This window comes from Phocoena phocoena, chromosome 9, assembly GCF_963924675.1.
Source record: "Phocoena phocoena chromosome 9, mPhoPho1.1, whole genome shotgun sequence".
Classification (NCBI taxonomy): domain Eukaryota; kingdom Metazoa; phylum Chordata; class Mammalia; order Artiodactyla; family Phocoenidae; genus Phocoena; species Phocoena phocoena.
This window is the reverse complement of record NC_089227.1, coordinates 32,336,469-32,362,824: the sequence shown is the minus strand read 5'-3', so window position 1 is coordinate 32,362,824 and position 26,356 is coordinate 32,336,469. Positions and strand designations below refer to the sequence as shown.

Here is a 26,356-nt window from a genome sequence, read left to right as displayed (position 1 = left end):
ATCATATGGTTTTTCACCTTCAATTTGTTAATATGGTTTATCACATTGATTGATTTTCGTGTATTGAAGAATTCTTGCATTTCTGGGATAATACACTTGATCATGGTGTATGATCCTTTTAACGTGCTGTTCGATTCTGTTTGCTAGTATTTTGTTGAGGATTTTTGCATTTATGTTCACCAGGGATATTGGCCTGTAGTTTTCTTTCTTTGTGACATCTTTGTCTGGTTTTTGTATCAGGGTGATGGTGGCCTCGCGGAATGAGTTTGGGAGTGTTCCTCCCACTGCTATATTTTGGAAGGGTTTGAGAAGGATAGCTCTTCTCAAAATGTTTGATAGAATTCGCCTGTGAAGCCATCTGGTCCTGGGCTCGTGTTTGTTGGAAGATTTTTAATCACAGTCTCAATTTCAGTGCTTGTGATTGGTCTGTTTATATTTTCTATTTATTCCTGGTTCAGTCTCAGAAGGTTGTGCTCTTCTAAGAATTTGTCCATTTCTTCCAGGTTGTCCATTTTATTGGCATAAAGTTGCTTGTAGTAATCTTGCATGATCCGTTGTATTTCTGCAGTGTCAGTTGTTACTTCTCCTTTTTCATTTCTAATTCTATTGATTTGAGTCTTCTCCCTCTTTTTCTTGATGAGTCTGGCTAATGGTTTATCAATTTTGTTTATCTTCTCAAAGAACCAGCTTTTAGTGTTATTGATCTTTGCTATCGTTTCCATCATTTCTTTTTCATTTATTTCTGATCTGATCTTTATGGTTTCTTTCCTTCTGCTAACTTTGGGGGTTTTCTTGTTTTTCTTTCTCTAATTGCTTTAGGTATAAAGTTAGGTTGTTTATTTGAGATGTTTCTTGTTTCTTGAGGTAGGATTGTATTGCTATAAACTTCCTTCTTAGAGCTGCTTTTGCTGCATCCCATAGGTTTTGGGTCATCGTGTTTTCATTGTCATTTGTTTCTAGGTATTTTTTGATTTCCTTTTTGATTTCTCAGGTGATCTCTTTCTTATTTAGTAGTGTATTGTTTAGCCTCCATGTGTTTGTATTTTTTTACAGATTTTTTCCCCGTAATTGATGTCTAGTCTCAAAACGTTGTGGTTGGAAAAGATACTTGATACGATTTCAATTTTCTTAAATTTACCAAGGCTTGATTTGTGACCCTAGATATGATCTCTCCTGGAGAATGTTCCATGAGCACTTGAGAAGAAAGTGTATTCTGTTGTTTTTGAATGGAATGTCCTGTAAATATCAATTAAGTCCATCTTGTTTAATGGACCATTTGAAGCTTGTGTTTCCTTGTTTATTTTTATTTTGGATTATCTGTCTATTGGTGAAAGTGGAGTGTTAAAGTCCCCTATTCTGATTGTATTACTGTTGATTTCCCCATTTTTTTTTTTTTTGCGGTACGTGGGCCTCTCACTTTTGTGGCCTCTCCCGTTGCGGGGCACAGTCTCCGGACATGCAGGCTCAGCGGCCATGGCTCAAGGGCCCAGCTGCTCTGTGGCATGTGGGATCTTCCCGGACTGGGGCATGAACCCGTGTCACCTGCATTGGCAGGCGGACTCTCAACCACTGCGCCACCAGGGAAGCCCCGATTTCCCGTTTTATGGCTCTTAGCATTTGCCTTATGTATTGAGGTGCTCCTATGTTGGGTGCATATATATTTTAAATTGTTATATCTTCTTCTTGCATTGATCCCTTTATCATTATGTAGTGTCCTTCTTTGTCCCTTGTAATATTCTTTATTTTAAAGTCTATTTTGTCTGATATGAGAATTGCTACTCCAGCTTTGTCTTGATTTCCATTTGTATGCAATATCTTTTTCCATCCCCTTACTTTCAGTCTGTATGTGTCCTTAGGTCTGAAGTGGGTCTCTTGTAGCATATATACAGGTCTTGCTTTTGTACCCTTTCAGCCAGTCTATGTCTTTTTGTGGGAGCATTTAATCCATTTATATTTAAGATAATTATCAATATGTATGTTCCTATTACCATTTTCTTAATTGTTTTGGCTTTGTTATTGTAGGTCTTTTCCTTCTCTTGTGTTTCCTGCCTAGAGAAGTTCCTTTAGCATTTGCTGTAAAACTGCTTTGGTGGTGCTGAATTCTCTTAGCTTTTGCTTGTCTGTAAAGTTTTTAATTTCTCCACTAAATCTGAATGAGATCCTTGCTTGGTAGAGTAGTCTTGTTTGTGGGTTTTCCCTTTCATCACTTTAAATATGTCCTGCCAGTCCCTTCTGGCTTGCAGAGTTTCTGCTGAAAGATCAGCTGTTAACCTTTTGTGGATTCCCTTGTACGTTATTTGTTGTTTTTCCCTTGTTGCTTTTAATAGTTTTTCTTTGTATTTAATTTTTGATAGTTTGATTAATATGTGTCTTGATGTGTTTTTCCTTGGATTTATCCTGTATGGGACTCTCTGCACTTCCTGGACTTGAATGACTATTTCCTTTTCCTGTTAGGGAAGTTTTCAACTATAATCTCTTCAAATATTTTCTCAGTTATTCTTTTTCTCTTCTTCTTCTGGAACCCCTATAATTTGAATGTTGGTGCATTTAATGTTGTCCCAGAGTTCTCTAAGACTGTCCTCAATTCTTTTCATTCTTTTTTGTGCTCTGCAGTAGTTATTTCCACTATTTTATCTTCTAGGTCACTTATCCGTTCTTCTGCCTCAGTTATTCTGCTACTGCTTCCTTCTAGAGAATTTTTAATTTCATTTATTGTGTTGTTCATCACTGTTTGTTTGCTCTTTCGTTCTTCTACGTCCTTGTTAAACGTTTCTTGTATTTTCTCCATTCTATTTCCAAGATTTTGGGTCATCTTTACCTGCATTACTCTGAATTCTTTTTCAGGTAGGCTGCCTATTTCCTCTTCAGTTGTTTGGTCTGGTGGGGTTTTCCCTTGCTCCTTCATCTGCTGTGTGCTTCTCTGTCATCTCATTTTGCTTAACTTTCTGTGTTTGGGGTCTCCTTTTTGCAGGCTGCACGTTCGTAATTCCCATTGTTTTTGGTGCCTACCCCTAGTGGTTAAGGTTGATTCAGTGGGTTGTGTAGGCTTCCTGGTGGAGGGGACTAGTGCCTGTGTTCTGGTGGATGAGGCTGGGTCTTGTCTTTCTGGTGGGCAGGACCACTTCCGGTGGTGTGTTTTGGTATGTCTACGATCTTATTATGATTTAACGCAGCCTCTCTTCTAATCGGTGAGGTTGTGTTCCTGACTTGCTATTTGGTTGTCATAGGGTGTCCAGCAGTGTAGCTTGCTGGTTGTTGAGTGGAGCTGGGTCTTAGTGTTAAAATGGAGATATCTGAGAGAGTTTTCTCCATTTAATATTACGTGGAGCTGGGAGATCTCTGGTGGACCAGTGTCCTGAACTCGGCTCTCCCACCTCAGAGGCACAGGTCTGACACCCGGCCAGAGCACCAAAACCCTGTTAGCCATACGACTCAGAAGAAAAGGGAGGGAAAAAAGAAAAGAAAAAAGAAAGAAAGGAAGGAAGGAAGGTAGAAAATAAAAATATTAAATAAAAATTTATTAAAAATTTTAAAACTAAAAAAGTAATAAAAAAAAAGGAAAAAGAAAGAAAGAAGAGAGCAACCAGAGCAAAAAACAAATCCACCAATGATAACAAGCACTAAAAACTATGCTTAAAAAAAAACCCAGGGCTTCCCTCATGGCGCAGTGGTTGAGAGTCCGCCTGTCGATGCAGGGGACATGGGGGAAGATCCCACATGCCGCGGAGCGGCTGGGCCCGTGAGCCATGGCCGCTGAGCCTGCGCATCTGGAGCCTGTGCTCCGCAATAGGAGAGGCCACAACGGTGAGAGGCCCACGTACCGCAAAAACAAAACAAAACAAAACCAAAAAAACACCAAAAAAACCCCACAGACAGGACCCTAGGACAAATGGTAAAAGCAAAGCTATACAGACAAAATCACACAAAGAAGCATACACATATGCACTCACAAAAAGAAAAAGGAAAAAAATATATATCTATATTTAAAAAAAAAAGAGAGAGCGCAACCAAATCAATAAATCTACCAATGATAATAAACTCTAATTGCCAAACTAAGATAAACATAAAACCAGAAACCAGGCAGTCGCATACAGCAAACCCCAAGTCTACAGTTGCTTCCAAAGTCCACCGCCTCAATTTTGGGATGATTTTTCATTGTCTATTCAGGTATTCCATAGATTCAGGCTACATCAAGTTGATGGTGGAGATTTAATCCGCTGCTCCTGAGGCTGCTGGGATAGATTTCCCTTTCTCTTCTTTGTTCGCACAGCTCCTGGGGTTCAGCTTTGGATTTGGCCCCGCCTCTGCATGTAGGTCACCTGAGGGCGTCTGTTCCCGCCCAGGCAGGACGGGGTTAAAGGAGCAGCTGATTAGGGGGCTCTGGCTCACTCAGGCCGGGGGGATGGAGGGGTACGGAATGCGGGGCGAGCCTGCGGTGGCAGAGGCTGGAGTGACGTTACACCAGTGTGAGGCGTGCCATGTGTTCTCCCAGGGAAGTTGTCCCTGGATCACGGGACGCTGGCAGTGATGGGCTGCACAGGCTCCCAGGAGGGGAGGTGTGGAGAGTGACCTGTGGTTGCCCACAGGCTTCTTGGTGGCTGTAGCAGCAGCCTTAGCGTTTCATGCCCGTCTCTGGTGTCCGCACTGATGGCTGCAGCTCGCACCCATCTCTGGAGCTCGTTTAGGCGATGCTGTGAATCCCCTCTCCTCATGCACCCCAAAACAACAGTCTCTTGCCTCTTACACAGGTCCAGACTTTTCCCAGACTCCCTCCCGGTAACTGTGGCACACTAGCCCCCTTCAGGCTGTGTTCACGGAGCCAACCCCAGTCCTCTCCCTGGGATCTGACCTCCGAAGCCCGAGCCTCAGCTCCCAGCCCTCACCTGCCCCGGCAGGTGAGCAGACAAGTGTCTCAGGCTGGTGAGTGCTGGTCGGCAGTGATCCTCTGTGCGGGCATTTCTCTGCTTTGCTCTCTGCACCCCTGTTGCTGCGCTCTCCTCCATGGCTCCGAAGCTTCCTCCCCCCCATCCCCCGTCTCCACCAGTGAAGCGGCTTCCTAGTGTGTGGAAACCTTTCCTCCTTCACAGCTCCCTCCCACTGGTGCAGGTCCTGTCCCTATCCTTTTGTCTCTGTTTATTGTTTTGTCTTTTGCCCTACCCATGTACATGGGAAGTTTCTTGCCTTTTGGGAAGTCTGAGGTCTTCTGCCAGCGTTCAGTAGGTATTCTGTAGGAGTTGTTCCACATGTAGATGTATTTCTGATCTATTTGTGGGGAGGATGGTGATCTCCACGTCTTATCCCTCTGCCATCTTGAAGGTCTCCCTGCTATCCTAAGAACTTTTAATCTCATTTGATTCTTGACAAAGAATGAGATGGTAATATTATCATCTTTGCCAATTTATAGATGAAGGAATGAGGTTCACAGGGGATAAAGTCACTTTTACAGGGCTGCACTTTTAGTAGCAGACCAAAATTTAAATCTAAGTGTTGGATTCCAGTTCTTATGCTCTTTAAACAAAAATCCAATGTGAGATTTCTTTACTAATAAAAAACATAATAAATTGAGCATATGGAATCAGCATGCTTTGGAAAGTTACAGCTGCAAACACACCAGGCATTTGTGCTCTATATTTAAAGATGTTTAATCACTAATTTACCTATAGTCTTAAGAAAATTAATTTGTCTCAACTTCTACACTGATCAAATATCTTTTGTTCTGTGGCCACAATGAGCCTCATAATATTCCTTTACTTACATAAATTGATTTAAATTTTGAATAGGTGTTTATACTATGTCCCATTAACTGCCAATCGCTATTAATTATTTTCTGTGAATTAACAATAAATGTTACTGGGTTAAAATCATAAACTTTATCCATTTATAAATTGTGAATTATCAATAAATCTTCTGAAGTACATAAACAATCCATGAAAGACCTAAGTGCATATGAGGAACAGCAATGCTATCAACTCTTGCTGGAGAAATATAAGCAATCTGACAGTTTATCTTTGCTACTTGACAGTGTCGGTTACAAACATTATTTGTAACTCTTAAAAGGCCTACACATGTACAGTCACCTCTTTTACCTGTTTCAATATAAAATGCCTTATATCTGGGTCCCAATTACAATTAAATTTCTAAAACTTTCTCTGCTTTTTGAAAACAATTATTGTTGGTATTTAAGGAATTTATTTTTTTTAGTATAATTTAGTAAACTACCAGGGTTTTACTATGATAGGAATTATGCATGATCTCCTAGATATACAAATGAAGCTACTGTCCTAAATGAAATATGTTCACTGAGCTTGTATCTAATTCCTGGTTGGCTATATTCTCAGTTAATACACTTTGGAACAGAGGTGGATGTTAAACTTTGATCTTTCTCTGTTTTGTGGCTTCTCCAGAACTTCTGTTTTCTGCTTCCTAAAGCCAAAATGAAGTCGTTTCACAATTATTTCAACAAGTAGCTTGCTGATGGAGACACTCAAAATTGGTCCCTTTTTCCATTCAAGTCACCTGTTATGTCTGGGCCTAGTTTCTTCTGTACTATTAAGTATTCTCTGGAACTGCTTCTATTACATTCATTCATAAACATATTTAGTAAAGTCTTACTAAGTGTATCCTTAGCATTGTGGGGGATTAAAAGCCCTGGCCTTTTGCCCTCAAAGGGCTAAGGGCTTGCACTGGTGCAGGGGAGCGGGGGGTACGGGGGGGCATTTTGGTTTCGGTATGATTACCTGAGCTTTCAAGACTTGTTGACTGAATGAATGAATGGTCAATTGAAAAATGCCAGGTCCTAGAAAGTGGGGACCAGGAGATAGCTTATATCTGGAAGATACCTGTGAAAAATTCTAGCAGCATTCTTCCAAATGTAGACTGGGAGTTAATTTAGGTATGCAGAGCAATGCACAGGAAATCTACCTAGATTCTAGACTTGTTCTACAGTGTAATTAGAAATAAGAACTTTCTGCTCCACAAAGGTGGGAGGGAGAAAAAAAAACCCCAAACTTTGGGCTGCTCCTACCGTTTTTTTTTTTAAGGGCAGAGAGAGGGAAGAGTAGGAAGACGATTTTTTTTTGAAGATTTGTTTCAGTTAACATAATTCGTTGATATTCAACTAATACATATTGATACGTCTCTAAAAGCTGTTACCGCTGAACAAATAACTAGTGTCCAAGTCCCCTCCCTACACCCAACATTGTTTCCTCACCCTCTGGAGCTCTCCTCAGCATCTACCAGGGCAATGCTGGGAGCCTCTAGGATACTGTTAAAGCATCGAGGCAGAGTTTGATCTGTCAGTGCTCAATGTTGTTGTTAAATAGTTTGAATAAAAATGCTCATTTCCTGTGTGTGTGTGTGTGTGTGTGTGTGTGTGTGTGTGTGTGTACGTATCAGGTAATGATATTAACTATATTTATTCCTGTGGGTTATGATTAAAAAAGTTTGAAAGCCACTGTTCTGTGGCCAATATGTGTGTAGGAAGGAATCCTCTGGGAAGAAACCACCCTTGAAGACTTGAGGCTGAGAATTTTATTGTATATTTACACTTACCTCTACGGCAAATACTGGCTTTCTACTTCCATGGTAATATCAACTTCTTAAATTAATTATGTTAGAAATAAGGTAAATTGGTTTAAAGAAAAACATTAAGTAAATCATAGTATAGATGGTATATAACTTAACTTAGGAAGGTAGGGTAAGAATGACTGTAATTTTGGAACTATCTTATCTAGCTAAACCTTCTATTAAATAGATAAAATGATGGTGCCTGAGAAGTGATTAATTTAGGTCACCTGCCCCAGGTTTCATCAACCAGGATAGACTGACTCTTAACACAGGGACTTGAAGTCTATACCACACCCAGACAACTTTGTCACAAACTATTTCACTATGGGCCCACTCATCCTTCCTAAAAATTATTTATTCTCCCCTAAGAGGGCTACATTACGTCTCCCTTTTCCCTACTAAGATGATTTTTAAGTCCGAATTCTAAGACACCTTAAGGAGTTATTCATTTTACTGTGGGTATCTCACATGTATACTTGAGGCATACATGTTAATAACATGGTTTTTTCTCTTGTTAATATTTGATTTACTGGGGGGAGGGGCATCTCAGCTAAAAACTCAAAAGGGTAGAGGAAAAATGATTTTTCCTCCCTCACACTATGTTTCACGAATTACCAGTATTACCACTTAGGGTGCAGAATATTTAGGACACTTTTTAGATCCACACTGAATGGATACACATTCTTTTTTTAACCCATGTTCAGAGCCAGTGACATTGCCCCTCTGAGGCAGGTTTTGTAAGATAAGAAAAACTACAAGGAATGCCCCAATTCATAAGACTGCAAAATGTCTTCCTTCATTCATCATAGTGAACTGGGGGGAAAAAAAAAAGGACTGGAGGATAGACAGTATATCTGTAAATGCAAGAAGCTCTTTTGAGCTTTCTATATTGTATATGATGGTGAAAAAGCAGGTTATTACGGATCTTAGGCTCATGTTTTAAGGGGTAGACAATACTATTTAATTCTTTATTCGAATTGCTTTGTCTTGTTGCACTGCTGGCTTTGTCATCAGCCAACGTTGCAATTACCTTAACAAGCAAAGGAAATGCCAGTCAAGTGCAGCACCTGGGACCTCCTCACCCTTGCAACATATAAGGCCTCTGGCATGAGAGAAAAACGCTCAAGGCTGTGTGTGGAGCCCCTGTAAAAAGGGAGCGGATGGCCGTGAGCCTCGGTGTGTAAGGGCGCCTAGTCCCCAAGGCCGGTGTTTACATTAGCAATTCACTTCCACCTTTGGTACGTTTAATCAGACGATTATTATATTGTATGGCATCATCCTGACTTCAGGACTTCGGAGGAAAGCTGGGTCAGGAGATTGTTCAAGTGCTTTGTGCAGCCAGATGTGAATTCCACCTGCCCAGAAGCTTATGCTGAACTGTGATCAGGGCTGGCCCAAATGAAGCTGCGCTTTTCTTCCACTCGAGAATCTTATGAGACCCATACAGTGAGAAGTCCGACAAGCATGCGGGCTATTCGGCAAAACCCAAAGCAACCTTAGAGGGCGGGTCATTGCTCTGCTCCAACAGCCAGCCAGAGACAAAAAATAAAATGGAAGATCTTTCTCTGAGGGAAAGCAGGCCTCGGATCTGAAACACGGGGCCTGAGGGAGGGAGGTGAGCAAAGAAAGGAAAGGCAAAGGCGCCGCTCCAAGAAGCCGGGTTCATTCAAACCCGGAGGACAGCAAACCCCGCCTCCCCACGCCGCCACCCGCTCAATCGCCGAGCGCTCCGGGTGTGAGCTCGCCCTGCGGGGAGCGGCTTGGAGCAGAGGAGGCGGTGGTAGAGGTGGTTTGGGCAGCTCTGCGCGGCGGATAGGCCCAGGCAAACAACACCCATTCCCCCTCCCCCTCGCTCAGTTCAACTCCCACTCGGCCCGGGCCACGCCCTGCCGCCACCGCCCCCTCGGGCAGCTTTCCGTTCGGCAGCCAGGCCTCGGTCGGGGGCGGGAGGGAAGGCGGTGCCTTGGAGGGGCCGCTGCGGCCATAGCAAACTACAAGGGCCGACAGCCTTTGCGGCATCGCCCCGCCCTCTTTCTCCCACCACTCAGCGCGCGTCACCTAGGCGCTCAACCAATGGGGACCGAACCAGGGAAAAAGGGCGCCCGGGTCCGGATGCACCTCAGGAAAGCCATGCTCCCGGCGCGGGGGCAGCGGGCAGTTCACCGGGTTCGCCGAGTCGGCGGTGGCTCGCGCGCTGCCTCGTCCGCTCCTCTCGCTTCCCTTGAACGAGAGCCCTGCTTTTATTTTTCGTGGCAATTCCAAGGGATGCTGGAGCCGGCTTTTGAGGGGAGGGCGCTGGGAAATGAGTAGGGGGCGGGATATCCTGAGACAACAAGTTTGGCTGTATGGAGGGCCTACCGGCAGCGCGCCTGAGCTAGAACACCGAGACAGCGAGCTCCGGGCTAGCCAAGGGAAGAAAAGAAAAGCTGCTGAAAGAATAACCCCGAGAAAGGGGGTGGAGAGGAGGCGGCCCCAGCGCCCCGGCCCCCGGCAGGTCGGCGGCCAATCCGCTGGGGGAAGGGGTGGAGAGTCGGCGGCTCCGGCAGAGAGAGGCCGAGGGGGGTGGGGAGTCGGCCGGGCTCGCGCCGCCCTGGCCCCGCCCCCGGCCCGCGCCGCCGCCCGCGCGGCGCGCCGCCGCTGTCAATCAAGGGCGAGTCAGCAGGGCTCGGGCGGAGAGAGGAGCTGCTACGCCACAGCCCAGCGGCGGCCATTCGCGGAAAAAGAGGCAGAGCCTGTGCCAGCTACAGCCTCCTCCGAGCCACCGCGGGCGGGCGGGACCGGCCTCTCCTCCCGCCTCGCCCCCACCCCCACCCACCTCTATCCCTGTGTCTCCGTCTGAGGGTTTGTCCTGTTAATGCGGGATGAGCGGTACGTATTCTCCACCCCCCTCGGTCTCCTTCACCGCCTCCCTCCCTCCCTCCCTCCCCAGACCCTGCTCGGTTCTCCCCCCTCCCCCGGGGCCGCTGAGATGCTTTAAGGGGAGGAGGAGAGGGAGGGAGGGAATCAGGGGGAGGGAAGGAGGGTTGTGTTTTGTCTTAATGTCTGAGAGAGAACAACCTTCTGGGTGTTGCTCTGGAGCCGATGGGTCGGGTTTCAAACCACGTTTTGTGATATCCCCCTCCTCCCTTCCCTCCTTCTCCCCCACCCCTTGCCGGTGTGCGTGGATCGCGGGTTTATGGAGATTAATGTTCGGGGGGAGGGGGAGGAGAGGAGAGGGGGAAGGCGAATAATAATAATCCTAATAACCTGTTGTCGTGTATGGGGGTGTTTGTTGCAGATCAGAAGAAGGAGGAGGAGGAGGAGGCGGCGGCGGCGGCGGCAGCGGCGATGGCTACAGAAGGAGGGAAAACCTCTGAGCCAGAGAATAACAATAAAAAACCCAAAACCTCAGGCTCCCAGGTAAAAGCAAACATATAAAAAAAAAAATTCATCACGAAACATAAGGGGAAAGGGGAGTTATGCCCTTTAAATGCCCAGAAGTGAAGAACAGAATAAAAATGTTTTATCCACTGAAAGCATCTTTCTGAGAGTGAGGAAGTTAAATTATAAATTCATAAAGATTTCACATGTTTGGGATATCGCTGTTTAAAATTCCGCCAGGAATGAACTCAGACTATAAGAAAAAGGTGTGTATTCTCCCAAGGGCATTTTGAGTTTAGGAAAATAACACTTCAAGAAAGTTTGTTAGAAATGTCCTTTTATTTAAACTTCATAGTGCGGGATCTGCTTCCTTATTCCTATATCTTACTGCTTTTGTTAATATTTATTTTGATTTTTGCCACTTCCTGAGTGAGTTCTGAAATGTAGAGCTGTCAAAATAAATAAATAAATAAATAAACCCCTCCCAGCTACTTGGCCTTCACTAAATCCGCCCACTTTTTTTTCCCCCCTCTCCTTTACCATCCCATTTTGGGTAGGACTCTCAGCCCTCTCCTCTGGCTTTACTGGCAGCTACTTGCAGCAAAATAGGGACTCCTGGTGAAAATCAAGCAACTGGACAACAACAAATCATTATAGACCCAAGCCAAGGACTGGTGCAACTTCAAAATCAACCACAACAGCTAGAACTGGTAACAACACAACTTGCTGGAAACGCTTGGCAACTTGTTGCCTCCACTCCTCCCGCTTCAAAAGAAAATAACGTTTCTCAACCAGCTTCTAGTTCATCTAGTTCTTCCAGCAGTAATAACGGGAGTGCATCTCCCACAAAAACTAAATCAGGTAATTCCTCCTCCCCTGGTCAGTTTCAAGTCATACAAGTACAAAATCCAAGTGGTAGTGTACAGTACCAAGTGATTCCACAACTTCAAACAGTGGAAGGCCAGCAAATTCAAATCAATCCAACTAGTAGTTCATCTCTACAGGATTTGCAGGGTCAAATTCAGCTCATTTCTGCAGGTAATAATCAAGCTATACTCACAGCTGCTAACAGGACAGCTTCTGGGAATATTCTTGCTCAAAACCTGGCAAATCAGACAGTTCCAGTCCAAATTAGACCTGGTGTCTCAATACCACTGCAATTACAGACCCTTCCTGGTACTCAGGCTCAAGTTGTAACAACTCTACCAATTAACATTGGAGGAGTGACTTTAGCTTTGCCAGTGATAAACAGTGTGGCCACTGGAGGAGGGACTGGACAGGTCGGCCAGTCTGCTCCTACTACTGATGGCGGGACTTCCAATGGGAGTCAGTTAGTTCCCACACCCACCACCACTGCTTCTGCCAGTACTATGCCAGAATCGCCCTCCTCCTCCACTGCCTGCACCACCACTGCATCAGCATCTCTGAGCAGCAGTGACACGTTAGTGAGCTCAGCAGATACGGGCCAGTATGCAAGCACATCAGCCAGTAGTTCTGAACGCACCATCGAAGATTCTCAAACACCTGCTGCTACTGAGTCTGAAGCCCAGAGCTCCAGTCAGCTTCAGTCTAATGGAATACAGAATACACAGGATCAATCAAATTCCCTTCAGCAGGTGCAAATTGTAGGCCAGCCTATCTTGCAACAGATCCAGATCCAACAGCCTCAGCAACAGATAATTCAGGCTATTCCACCACAGTCATTTCAACTCCAGTCCGGGCAGACGATTCAGACCATCCAGCAGCAGCCTTTGCAGAATGTTCAACTTCAAGCAGTAAATCCGACTCAGGTGCTTATCAGGGCTCCAACTTTAACACCTTCAGGGCAAATCAGCTGGCAAACTGTACAGGTTCAGAATATTCAGAGTCTTTCAAATTTGCAAGTTCAGAATGCTGGGTTATCCCAACAATTAACCATCACCCCAGTGTCTTCAAGCGGTGGCACAACTCTTGCTCAGATTGCTCCCGTGGCTGTTGCTGGCGCCCCAATAACTTTGAATACTGCCCAGCTTGCATCAGTGCCTAATCTTCAGACAGTGAGTGTTGCCAACCTGGGTGCTGCGGGCGTTCAAGTGCAAGGAGTTCCAGTTACAATCACCAGTGTTGCAGGTAAGTCAACTGCAATCTTTTCTCTCTGGTTGTTAATAACGGTTATTGTTTTTCTTTGCTAACTCAGATTTGATGTAAACCTCTGAGGTAAACAGATAATCATAAGGAAACTAAAATACCCGGGAGTATTACACTCAGTACCGTGACTCTGTAATCATCAGTGTGACCCATTCACATTCATACTATTCAGCATTAGGTTTTATGTGTTAAATTCGTTGGAGAATTTTATAAAATTATTCTTCTGCGGAGCAAAACGTCCTGATTAGAATCATAATTTTTTGTAATTCAGAGACCAAATTTGTGTACACTTGAACTTTTCTGAAAGAACCCTAGTCAAAATGATGTTTATATCTTCTTTAAGGGAAAGTAGGTTTAAACCTGAAATAATACAGTTATGAGTCTGTTACAGTTTTAATGCTACTGTATGTTACTCCTCATGCTTCCGCATCTTGTTGCCTGTGCTTTTGCGTTTTATTACACGGTGTTGTTTTAAACTAGATATTGATACAGTTGAGAGAGATAATTTTGATAACTTTTATGTCTACTTTTATGTCTACTTTTCTGCTGAAACCAGGATTTGAGTGAATAGTCCTTCACAGAAGATTATATTTAAGTAAAATCTGTGATGGTTATGTTATTTATAGGTGTTTTTAGTGTGAAGTTGGTGGAAGGCAATTAAAAATATAGACAGTAAACTGTCAATAGTTTGAATTTGTTGTAGTAAGGTTGTTTTAAAATCAGTTATAAAGCAGTTATTTGTTAATGCATGTAAATAGATACTTCTGAAGCATTTGGAAAACCAGTCTTATTAAGTATTTTAATCATTTTGGACCAGTCTTTTTTCGTCTAATGCCTTTTGTTTTCTAGTAATTAAATACTTTTCATTTGATTATGAAAACCTAGTTGTGGTTTTGGTGTCTTTGATACTTTAAGACCTCTTTAGTTAAATTATTTCTGTTTTGATAATCTGAAATGAATAAGCATATCATTTTTGAATGACCTTTCTTGAAACAAGTTTCAGATAAATTATGCTAGGGTTCTTGTTTTACAGTTACTACCTAAAGTAGATGTATATATTTAAAATTTGGAAGTTGTCAGAGCTCTCTGATTAAGAAGAACAGAGGTAACATGTTTTATTTAGATACCCGTTGATTATAAACCAGAGGTATCCAACAGAATTTTCTGTGATGATGGAAATGATCTATATTTGTTCTATCCCGTATGTTAGCCACTAGCCACGTGTGGTTATTGAGCACTTAAATTGTGACTTATGCAACAGAGAAATTGAATTTTTAATTTTACTTGATTTTCTTTAATATTAATTTAAATAGCCACACGTGGCTAGTGGCTCCTGTATTGACAGACACAGCAACGTAGTCAAAGAGCGTTTTGAGCGTGGTACATTTTCCCCTAAGACTATTACAGCACAATTATATGTGTGTTTCTGTGGATTATAGTCCTTACCTTGCTTTGTTTCTACTCTTTTTCTAAACATTGATAATAAGTTAAGTATTTCAGAAAAATGTCTCTTTTGGGTGGGTTGAGTGGCGATTTGTATTGTCAAAGCAAAATTTATTTCATTTATATTTCATCTTGCCTTTTAAGCATTAGTTAGTGAATTATGATGAAGAGAATTGAATAATTTATAATTTAGGTTAGAAATAGTCAGTTTTTCTATTCTTTAATTGACATCAATTATGACCCAGAATTTTTCCTTTGCCTGTTGTGAGGGTAAGCCGGTGTAACTTAGAGTATGATCTTCTGACCGCCTCAGATTCACTTGAATGATATATTATGGTAAATGCAGGATCCATTTTCTGGAACTGTAGTTTTTGGGGGGTGTGGTCAAGGAATCTTTCAAACAAACTGTCCTGGTGATTGTAAATCTCATTTAAGTTTGAGAACCAAGGATCAAGTTGTCCGCAATGAACTATAAGGCAAAATTCGGCAGTGATGGATTTCGAGCCTAGTTCGTAAGTGCCTCAGAGGGTGGATTTCTCTGACATTTATAGTTTTTATTCCACAAATATATATTGACTAGCTATGTATGTGTTGAGCACTCCCAATAGGTGTGTTTAGTCCTGCATTTTCAGGGATAATTTTTTTATTTAAAGAGTTTATATGGTTTGGGGGGCACATGTGTATAAGGAAATTTGAACTTTATGTAGTTGGTTTTTTCCTGAAACCAAAGATTTTAAATTTTGTTGATGTTCTAATACATATGCTCTATCGTTTAAGAAGGTAGCCATGTTACAAAGACCAGAAATGTACCCCGATTTCAGCAACTCAGTGCAGTTAATCTGGGTATGGTTGTTTGCAGATTTTACTTTACTTCCTGGCATAATAGGTGTTTGACAAATGTTTGCTGGATTAAGGTATAAATGGTGATGGAGAAGATAGCAATTTGGAATTGGGAGCAGCACCCTGGAGTGGTTTTAATGAAGCTAAGGAATTAACTCTGTTTTCATTAATTTCTTTTGGTTTTGAGCTTTTAAGACACTGAGAGTGGTACACCAGGTACTTTACCGTCTCTGAAAGGGAGAGAGTGAGCAACAAGTGCCTGTATCCCTTTTATAAATGAGCCCTGGAAGTTGAGATTTTTTACTTTTTGTCCCCATTCACTTTTTAGTACTTTTTGATTATTTCCTGGTTCACCCCCAGGAGAATGGTATTGTTTGAGTTATGGGAAAATTTTTGCTCTGAATATTCATAACAACTATTACCAGGGCTTGAAAAAATTATCAGCTTTGACAGAATGTAATGGCTAGCTCAAGGACAAGGGGCTAAGAGTTCTCCACTGTCCATCCTCATATTACTTCAGGAAGTATAGGAAAGGTTCTGGATAATATGGACAGAAAAAGAAAAAAAAATCATACAAGGTAAATCAAATGAAACCAGTTTTTGAAGCTGGGACGCTTCATACTTGATTTTATGAAATAAGAATGTTAATGACATCCTACGGGGAACCTCTTTCCTTGAGAATGTATTCAGCGTAATGTGTTTCTGTGGTTTGGTCTCAGCTCGAAATTCTGTGTTCCAGGCTGAGCATCTAGCATTTAGTTAGTTAGAATTGTAGTAGGAACTGAATACATGTACTCCTGCTACATATTGTTTGTTTCCTTTTTGGGATTCAGAGTTTGAAATCCTATTTCAAGTTAAGAGCGAAGGTAATAACTAATCATGCTGCTGGCTTAAGAACGTCCTTTGTTTTAACTAAGTGAGGAGAGGGGATGATGTTTTCCTCAAAAAGAACTATCTGTTTTCACGATGTATTCTGGTAGCCAAAGTGCCGTAGTTAAAATGAACTTTAGGAGTTACTTCTCTTTAGTTAAAGGATTTCGAATATGTAGGGACCATTGGTTTCTAAATTTTAACTTGCATTGGCCAGCAGTTTGATTTATTTTTGGCCCTAATCACATATGGTAATAGATCATGTTTTTGCTTGGTGGATGGATATTTCTTTGTTAGTTTTAATGGAAATTAACATTCCTGTGCAAATTCTTACATAAAGGTAGTTCAGACTTGAGGAGATGTTGCTGGTTGTTCAAGAACTTTCTCTCTTACCTTCCTTTACTTCTTTGGGGATTAACAGAACCAGGAATGGGAGAGCCAGTTCTTCATTATTGGTGAAAATGGAGACCAAAGGAAATAGTTGACATTTTTATTTAATTTAAAAACCTAACTTAATCCGGTAGAATCAACCTCTTGCACCAAACTTTTTTCCAGAGCTACTAAAAGTAGAAAATTGACTAGAAGTTCAATACAAATATGGTTTTCCTTTGCCATATGTTGTATTAATTTGGATTTCTCTAGTAGGCATCTTAAAATAACATACACATATATGTTATACACATATGTATATGTACATATATAAACATATACACATCTGTTTTTGTGTATACATATGTCTCCTGTGTTTGGTTATTTCTTTTTTCAGAGAAGTCACATTTACTCCTGTAATTTTCTTCCAGTAAAATCTTCTACTAATCTTTGTTACAGATTGGAATTCATCATAAGGAACTTACATCTTGTGCCCTGTACAAGATTTGGGTTCTGATCTACCAAGTTGGTTTTACCCATTAGAAAATGTATAGCATGACCTTTAAGATTTGTTGATGATGACATAACAATATCATTGCGTAGTTTTAAGTTTTTCTTGGAAGGTAAGGTACTCATTGTAGAGCCACATTAATTTTTTAAAAGGGCATCTTTGCGAGGGATTTCAGGATAAGAGAGTGAAGGAAAACAGTGTTAATCATCTGCTTTTCAAATCTAAATCAAGGAATATATAACAAGTAATACTTAAGAAATATTGGAGCAGGCATAAAAGCAAGTTGAAGAGGAAGAAAGGAAGCTTGATTAAGAAGGAAGATAGGGAAAATTTGCTCTACATAGATCTTGCACAAATAACACAGATTTACAAAATGAGAGAATTTTAGTTTAAAAGGATCTTTGAGATTATTGCTCACTACTTGTAGCCTTTTGTTATTGCTGCTAAAGTCTGTAAAGGAATTTTGTGTTTTTACTGTTATAAGTGAAAGGAGAAATATGGGTCAGAGGTTCTGCAGTGCTACATTAGGTACTTGGGGATGACATAGTACGGATTGACAGTAAAAGAGGGAACCTGGCCTGATACCGGACCATATGCCTATGTGGGCTGTCCTGTACCCTTCTGATCTAGGTATGAGATAAGATTGTATGTTCCTAATGCTTGTCATTTTATTACCTAGTGAATGAGCAAACTGTGGCAGAGGAAACCTGTTACTTATATAAGTGTGTGTGGTGAGATAAAGACTTACTGAAATTGTAGTTAACTAAGGTAACTTAAAGATAATTGAGCATCCTTCCCCCTCCCTCATCCCTTAGTGGTAGTTCAGAACTAAAGAAACTGAAGCCAGGAAGGTTGAACGACGTGTACTTTGTGGCAAAGTGAGGACTAGAATCCTGGCTTCTGCTCCAGTTGTCTTTCTCATATTTCTGCCTTTGTTATCCAAATCTTTTGCTAGGTTATGAGTAAATGTAGCTGAGGTTTAGGGATCAGAGAGGGGAGAGTATCCAGCTTGAGTTGTCTTCTCCCAGGTAGACTGTGTCTGTTATTCCTGGATATTCAGCATTAATATATTGAATATAATATTGGTGGAAAACACAATTCTATCTGCCTCCTTGTTATTGAATTTAATGGTGAAATCTCAGTGGTATAATTTTGTCCTTTTTGAAAGAGAAAATTCAGAACTTGAAGAGATTAGTAAATTCTGTATGTAGGTAAGCAAGTTCTAGGGCTGTTGAGATACTGCATCTTTTCCCAAACAGTAGTTAGAAATGGATTTTTTAAAATGAGATTTAAGGAAGAAAACAAACATTTATTGTTTTCCTAGAGTGTGTTATGTGCTGAGCCAGGTATTTATGCTATCTCAGTATATCCTATAGTATCCTTGGGATTACTGTGCCTGTTTTACAGATAGCCTCACTGAGCTTTGCTTATATGTGGAATCTAAAAAAGGGTACAAACGAACTTACCTACAAAATAGAAATAGAGTTGCAGATGTAAAAAACAAACTTATGGTTACCAGGGGGTAAAGGGAAGCGGGGCAGAATAAATTGGGAGATTAGGATTGACATATACACACTACTATGTATAAAATAGATAACTAATAAGGACCTACTCTATAGCACAGGGAACTCTACTCAGTATTCTGTAATGGCCTATATGGGAAAAGAATCTAAAAATGAGTGGATATATGTATAACTGATTCACCTTGTTGTACACCTGAAACTAATACAGTATTGTAAATCAACTATATTCTAATAAATTTTTTTTTAAAAAAAGAAAAGAAAATTTGCCCTCCAGTAAGTGGTAGAGCCATGGTTTAAAGTCATCTCTGATTCCAAGGTGTTCACAAGACATACAGTAAAAGGATAAGTCTACAGATACAGGCTATTTTTCACCCTTTTGTATCTGATGTATACTTGAATCCCTTAAAGGGTAAGCAGTTTTGAAAATTGAAATGCTGACTATGCAGTTAAGGTTTCTACTAGCCCTGACAATGTGGCATCGACAGACAATTATGATAGAAAGTAGTGAAAGAAACTAGTGTGGCTGCATGGAGACCTCCATGTTACACTCAGATTTCAAAATAGTGTATGTGGAAGATAGGAGTAGGGGCATAGGATGAAAACAAAAAGAAGCATGACATTTTAAGAATAATGTCAGTTAAACAGAAGCTCATAATAAAATCAGGCTTTTAAAATTCTTTCAAACAACTTACAAGGTTTTCAGTCAGAGAAAGAGATGCTCATTGTTTGAGCAAAATGGTGTAATATCAAGAAAAGGCAGAACTCCTCCACTCTGCTGCTGTTAACCAGCGAGGAAAATGCAGTTCCGGCTGAAATGACTAGAGCTGTAACTCACTCCAAGATATTTATTCAAGGTAAGTGAGGAGGTAGGGGACGTTTAGTTGCTCTTCGGAAGTCAGGATGATCTAGACGAATGCTATCCTAAAGTCAGAGGAACTTTCCGGTTTCATTTCAGGCAATATCAGTAACTTAAAAATTATGCAGCATGGAAGAATTGAGTATGAATAAGCACCTCACTTTTTGAAAACATCCCACACTACAGACAAATGAGCTTGATAACCGTCCAAGCAAAGTCCTTGAATGAATTATGGAGTAGTTGGCCTCTGAGCATTTAAAAGAATTCAGGGATCATTGGGAACCAGTATGGGTTCACTAAGGAACAAGGTTCATAAATTCTTTCTTTAGAGTTTCCAGATGAGTATACAAAATAACGGCAGTACAGTATATCTTGATTTCAGCCTTGATAGTCATGATTTCTTTAAAGGCTCATACCTGGTTGCTCTATTACGTGAAAAATGTTGATTGTCTACCTCAGTAGAGGTAGAGGTCTCTGGTGTTATGGCATAGGGTTCTATCCTTGATACAGTCCTGTTGAACATTTTTTTCAAATTTTATACTGAAGAGTGACCTATTTACTGAATTCAAAGATGAGACAAAGCCAGGAGATGTTGCTAACAATTATGATAGAGCATAGAATTGAGATGCCCAGTGATCTTAATAGACCAGAATGCTGGGCCAGAATTAGCAACATAAATATAACAGGTAAGATCCTCTATTTAAAGTTGAGGGGTGGGGGGCAGGATTGTTCACCTACAAGATGGAAAACATGGTTTGGCAGCAGGACATGTGAAGATGATTTGGGATTTATTGGCTTAATATGAACTAAGAGTAGAGTAAAGCTCCTGTACTTTATGCTTGTCAGACCATTTCTGCAATACTGCGTACAATACTGGGTGTGGCACATTTTAAATGGGACAGTGACAAACTGGCGAGCATATCGAGAAGGCTTCCCAGGATGAAACGTGTGGAAAACATTTCACACTAGCAGTACTCAGAGAGAGGGGGGTTGTTATTAAAAGAAAATAAGAGAAAGTGTGACAGCTTCTTTGGATATGTGAAGAGCTATTTTTTGTTGTTTTTGTTTTTTAATAAAGTTCTGTTATGTTTTGGCCCTGGGAAACCAATAAGTATATGTACACACACATGAGCTAATGCTGTGCGGTAATGGAATGGTTTGTTTCATGAAGTAGTGATCTTCCTGTTGTTAGATGCTGGGTGTCCATCTATCAGAGACACTAAAATACAGAATTTCCTGTGTTGTATAGAAGGTTTGATTAGATAATCTGTGAGTCTTCTAATTCTAAAATTTAGGATTCTATGAATATTTGAGTACGTAGTTCTATTCTGGGTACTTCCATCCAGCATATGGTGAGAGTTCCTTGTAAGTCGTGTTAAACTTACATGATTGACTAAGTAGGGATTTGGTGAGGGTGGAGGGGAGGTTTGAGGGTCACATTTACCATTTTTCTTATTACAAAGGCAGTATTATTGAGATAAATTCTATTAAGAAATAAATGCAATACTTTAATTCATAAATTAATAGATTTCTGTTCTTCGTTATTTGTTAGACTTACTGATTGTGCTCTTAGATGCTATTTTTCTATGTCATTTGCACTTCTATTAGGTGACTACCAAAGCATTAGTATTTTAAAAACACACTAAAGTGCCCAACATTGAATTTGTAGTTAGGATATTTTATCTCAGTAGCTCTTTAGCCATAGTCATATTTCTGATAATGACACTTTAGTATGAACAATGTGATTACTTTTTCTTCAGTAGACTTAGAGAGCCATTGGAAAATCCAGTATACTGATGGAGTTCAAACTGTGGGAAGCGCTCAGAGCTTCAAATTTGTTAATTTATCCTGTGGAGTAAACAGATCAAGTAGATCTTTCTTTTTGACTCAGAATATCTAGCACATAGGCGCTTTTAAAAAAATATTTGAGGCCTGAGACCCTTTTGAATAGAAAAAGTAATAATTCCCATATATGAAGTTCTTTTTGCCTTAGGTATGGTAATAAAGTTAGGAGTAGGGACTATCTGGGCTTGATCAGCTGTGTAGTTCAAGTAGTAGGTTTATTACTACTGCAGATGTATGTACTCTGAGAGGCTTCCTAGATCACAGGTATTTTGTGTTCTTTTAGGTGATCATCAGTCAGGTGCAACCAGAAGAGGAGACACAGGAGAGGCCCAGGAAAAAAAGTTTATTATACACACAGGTCCTAGAGAGACAGTCAGTGTGCACTGAGAGGGGAGGTGCACACACGGGAGGTGATGCCAAGGGATCTGGCTCAACCTAGCAGGTGGGGAGCAGAGAGCGCAAGAATCCATGGGCAGGTGCCTTTATTGAGGGATCAGTGTGTGAGGGGATTTCATTGGTTTGTTTAAATGCTGCTTGGTCACAGTCAGGGGAAGGTAGGAAGGGAACCTTGTGGCAGGAGCAACCCTTATCACACTGGTGCACCTGGTTGCCTGGGCTGGGTGCTTACAGCCTGCTTGTGGGGATGTTGAGGCAGCAGGGGAAAATAACGTTTTAAAATATATAATACAACAGGATTAGGAATTAGAACTCTTATATTTTTGTTAGGGTACTGCTCTCCATTAGCTATTCCATCCTGGGCAAACATATTATAATTGGAGCTTCAATCCTTTTTTCATTTGTAAAGTAGTGCTATTAATTCCTTCCCTTTTTGCCTCATAGAGCTGCAAAGATCAGATGAGATGATATGTATAAAAAGGCTTTGGATATTGTAAAGAAAACTATATTTGGAAGTTGGTAACCTGGTAAAAATCTCTACATGGCGACTCTCGCCCACTAGAAGAATGTGAAGTAGTAAAGTGGGAGAATGAGTAGTTTTCGATATGTATATTAGCTTGAGTTAAAGATCAGAAGTAAAAGAGAGATCTGTATAAAAGGAATATCAGAAAGCTTTGGTGAAGTGCAGCTAAGGATATGGGGAGGGGTGTATCTACAGGTGGAAACGAAGCAGTGTGTTTCAGTATAGTTAAGACCTAAATGTCTGCTGCGTACTGTCTATGTAAGCTCTGAAAGTACTCGCCTGTCTAAAAAGGATACTTAGGTTGGGGAGATAAGACTTACATACATGAATCAATTATATGGCTTGCTGCATATGAGAGTTTATACTTAAGTGCTGGGTTTTGAGCTATGGAAAATGACTAGGAGAGCTCAAAGACAAGTGAGATCAGTGGTTTGCAGTAAACAGGGAGGGCTTTCTGAGGTGAAGATTGGTTTGGGAAGTGGGTATTTGAAACTTTGAGGGTAGAGAGGTGAAGAGAGGATGTCTTGAGCCAAGCAGTTGAACTTGGAATGAAAAGGGTAGAGCCCTTGCATGGAAGCTTATAGTTAACACAGGGAGCTGTGTTCTCTCATCTGTGTGCTCCATAGAGGCATAGTGGTCTCACAGATTAGGTCAGGGCATGCCCAGTGGACAGCCTGCCACCCCTGCTTCAGCCAGCGAAGTTGTGTGTTTATTGGACTGTGTGCTTACATTTTGTTTGAAGAAGAGATTCTGCCAAAATAATAATAAGTTTGAAAAACATGAATAATAAGTTTGCAAATGATATTGTTAGAGCGTTTCTCTATAGATAAAAGTGTGGAGAAGTAAGAAATCAGGAGCCCAGTGGAAAGGATGTTGTTGGAATAATTTAGCCACGAATTCACAGTGGTCTTGAGAAAGGCTATGGCAGTGACGTTGCTTAATACAAAAGACAGGTTGCTGAACCTCTCTTTAGTACACAGAATGGTGACATGAAATAAGTATTAAGGAATTAGGTAAAAACATCAGGTTTGCTGGTTCCTTTCCTCTGTATCAAGTATGGTAATAGGCATTGAGAAACTGAAAATGAAGTGAGACAAATTTGCCTCTCTCACAGAATATATTACCTGTTGGGGAGACATAACCATATCTCTTTGCTTCTAAAACATACTTTTTTTTTTTTTAACATCTTGGAAATTGAAATCTACCTTATAAGCAAAGGCATGTCATAGTTTAATTAGCAGAATATTTTTTCTTTCTTATGATCACTTGCATCTTAGACTTAATGGAATACGATGACTATATAATCGATTAAAGTACAACATGGCATTTGGTTTATAAAGGCTGTGAATGAGGTGTTATAGAAGCCCAAAGGAAGGAAAAACTTGTTCTGCTTGTAGAATTCTGGGGATATTTTCATGGAGAGGGTGATAACTGAGCTGGGCCTTAAAAGGATGACTAAAAAGTTTGCAAGGTTGGGATGAGGAGGGCTATTTCAGGTTATGTTGGATTTTACACGTCAGAAATTCAGTTAAGGAGTCTTCTGTAAACAATGCAAAATTCAGGCTTAGATCAAGGAATATTAGTATACATTAAAGTTGAATTGTAAACCTCCTGTAGGCAGGAGCTGTGTCTTACGTGTATGTTTTTTTCTATTTCACACATTGATGAACATTGCTCAATATAAATAATCCTGATGCTGAACTAGGGGAAGGCCCACAGGTGGAGAATGTTGATTGCATAGGAGAATGGGATGGGTAGATCCTTGGGATGGATTCAAGACAAATACTTGAAAAGGAATGAGAGTTTATGATTATAAAAGGAAAAATGAGTAGTAAAATTAAATAACAGAGGAACTTACACATCTGATTGCTTCATACGTTTTGAGAGACAGTTGCTGTGAGAATCTTAGCAGTGGGGGAAGTTTTGAGGAGAAATCAAAGGTGTTTAAAGTCTCCAGGTTGTTTCTGTCTCTCAGAAGTTCTCATGTAGGTGCCTCATAATGTGGCCAGTCATAGAGGGTTTAGTACAGTTCTGTAATAATGAGTCAAGTCACCACAGCTTTTTGTTCACAGAAGCGGAGCTGCTTTTGCACAGAAGTATAGGAACCAGATAGTGATCTGTGCTGTGGTAAGTGGGTACCTGTGCCTGGTGTGGGGTTGGGGAGAGGGTGGAAAGTCCTTGTTGTAGTTGAGGGTGTCTAAACCAGGGACTTGAGGGAGAAGAGGGAAGAGGAAGACACTAGATGCATATGATGACGAGTACTAACTGGATTTATGTAAGGTAAATACACTTAAAGTGGTTTGTAAATCCTACGCATTTTCCCATATATTTAAATCTACATACGAACCAATTTGAGACACTGACATTTGACAGATATGTGTCATAAATAGGACAGACTATGATAATATGCTTGTTGAAGGAGTAATTTGATTGTTTCATAAATAATCAAATTGATTTGTTTTTTAGTTTTATAAAGTTAAGGCACATTGTATTTTTATTTCTAGAATTTCTCTCACCTTTTGTCCTTATTGGTAGGATGTCAGTACTTAAATTGATTTTAATGATAGGGCGGGTAATAGTTTTAGTAACCTCTTGATAGACTTTCATCCATTTCATGGACTCCCTGCTGGCTGACTGCATCCATAAATTCAGTCAGCAAATAGGTACCCAGCATCTGTATTGTGAGGCTTGATATGTTCCTTATGAGGTTGAATAACATGGGGCTGAACTCCCACTTCCATAATGTTCTAATAGGGAAAGAAGTCGTTCTGTTTTCTTTCATGAATGAAACAAGAAACAAGTGTGCTTTAACCCTTAATGTTTGTTTTATATTTAAGCTCACATTTACTGCATGTTTATAGTATGCCAGATACTGTATGCAGCACTTGGTATATTAACTCATTTACTCTTTAGAGCACCCTATAAAAGTTAAGTACTGTCAGGTGCAAAATGAGGCCTAGAGTGGTAAATAATTTGCTCAAGGCCACCTAATCCAAACACATTCTGTTTCTAGAACCCTGGCACCATTACCACTTACAGTCTCTCACCGTATACTCCCTATGTACTACAGTGTGTTTCCTGTGACCAGTTGTGGAAACAATTCATTGTCTCTTATGTGTCAGACTTTGTGCTTAAGCATTATATATATGTTAACTCAGTTAATTTTGGCAGTCCTATGAAGAAGGTAGTGATGGTGACCTTAGTTTTTCGAACAGGAAACCAAGGCTGTCAGAGGTTAGTATCTTGACCAAGGGCATATAGCCACTATGTTAGGCAGCTAGTAAGTGAAAATATTTTGTAAGTCTGGTCTAGGTGAACAGGACTATCTTTACAGCTAAGCAATATGATTTTAAGTTACCTTACTGTAATTGTTGTAGTATGTTCAATAAGTTCTTTAGGTGAGCACTCTGACTCTTTATCGCCCTTTGGGACACAGGGCATATGTACCACAGAAAGAATTAGAATAAAAAAAGGTTTTATTACTTTGTGGTATCCTGTGTTGATAGGGAATTTGAGGCTAATAAGGATATTTCCTTTACTAAATATATGTGTACCATAAACCAATTTTGAATGAATTTTGAAAACCACATTCTAAGAATGTAAGGCACAGAGGAGTCTTATATTTTATTTTCATTAATATTTGTAAACTGTTAATATTAGAATTTAATATGTTAATTTGTATTAAGCAATATTATTAAATAAGCATATATTGATAATTAATGTCTTGCTATATTAATTTATACACACTGTTATTTAATTGTATTAATATAAAATGAATAAAATTATCAAGTATACCAAAAAATATATACTTCCTGAGGCCTGCATTTTCATCACTTGCTTCTTGATCAGGATGTGACATGTCAGTATAGATATAAACTTTCTACTATCTGAAGGAAATATCGCCACGAAATGACTTAAAGAAAATCCAAAGATCATAAAAATTATATGTATAGAATTTGTGTTCTTCAGATAATCCTGCATGTCGTTTTTATGTAGCATTAACTCATTTGACAGGGATGGTGCTATAACTTTATTCATTTGACAGGGATGGTGCTATAACTTTATTATTGTTGTTTACTGGATAAATAAGAAACAAGATACATCAATATTTGAGTATCTGCCACTAT

At 40.4% G+C, this 26,356-nt stretch overlaps 1 protein-coding gene across 1 annotated transcript in view; it reads left to right on the top strand.

Annotated features, from left to right (window-relative positions):
• Window positions 1-10,842: 10,842 nt before the first annotated feature.
• Window positions 10,843-26,356, top strand: part of SP4 (Sp4 transcription factor) — a 68,294-nt gene continuing 52,780 nt past the window's right edge. The window contains exons 1-2 of the mRNA XM_065883868.1: window positions 10,843-10,965; window positions 11,484-13,035. Of these exons, the coding sequence (XP_065739940.1) occupies window positions 10,894-10,965; window positions 11,484-13,035 (1,624 nt within the window). The 5' untranslated portion in view covers window positions 10,843-10,893. The remainder of the gene's footprint in view (window positions 10,966-11,483; window positions 13,036-26,356) is intronic.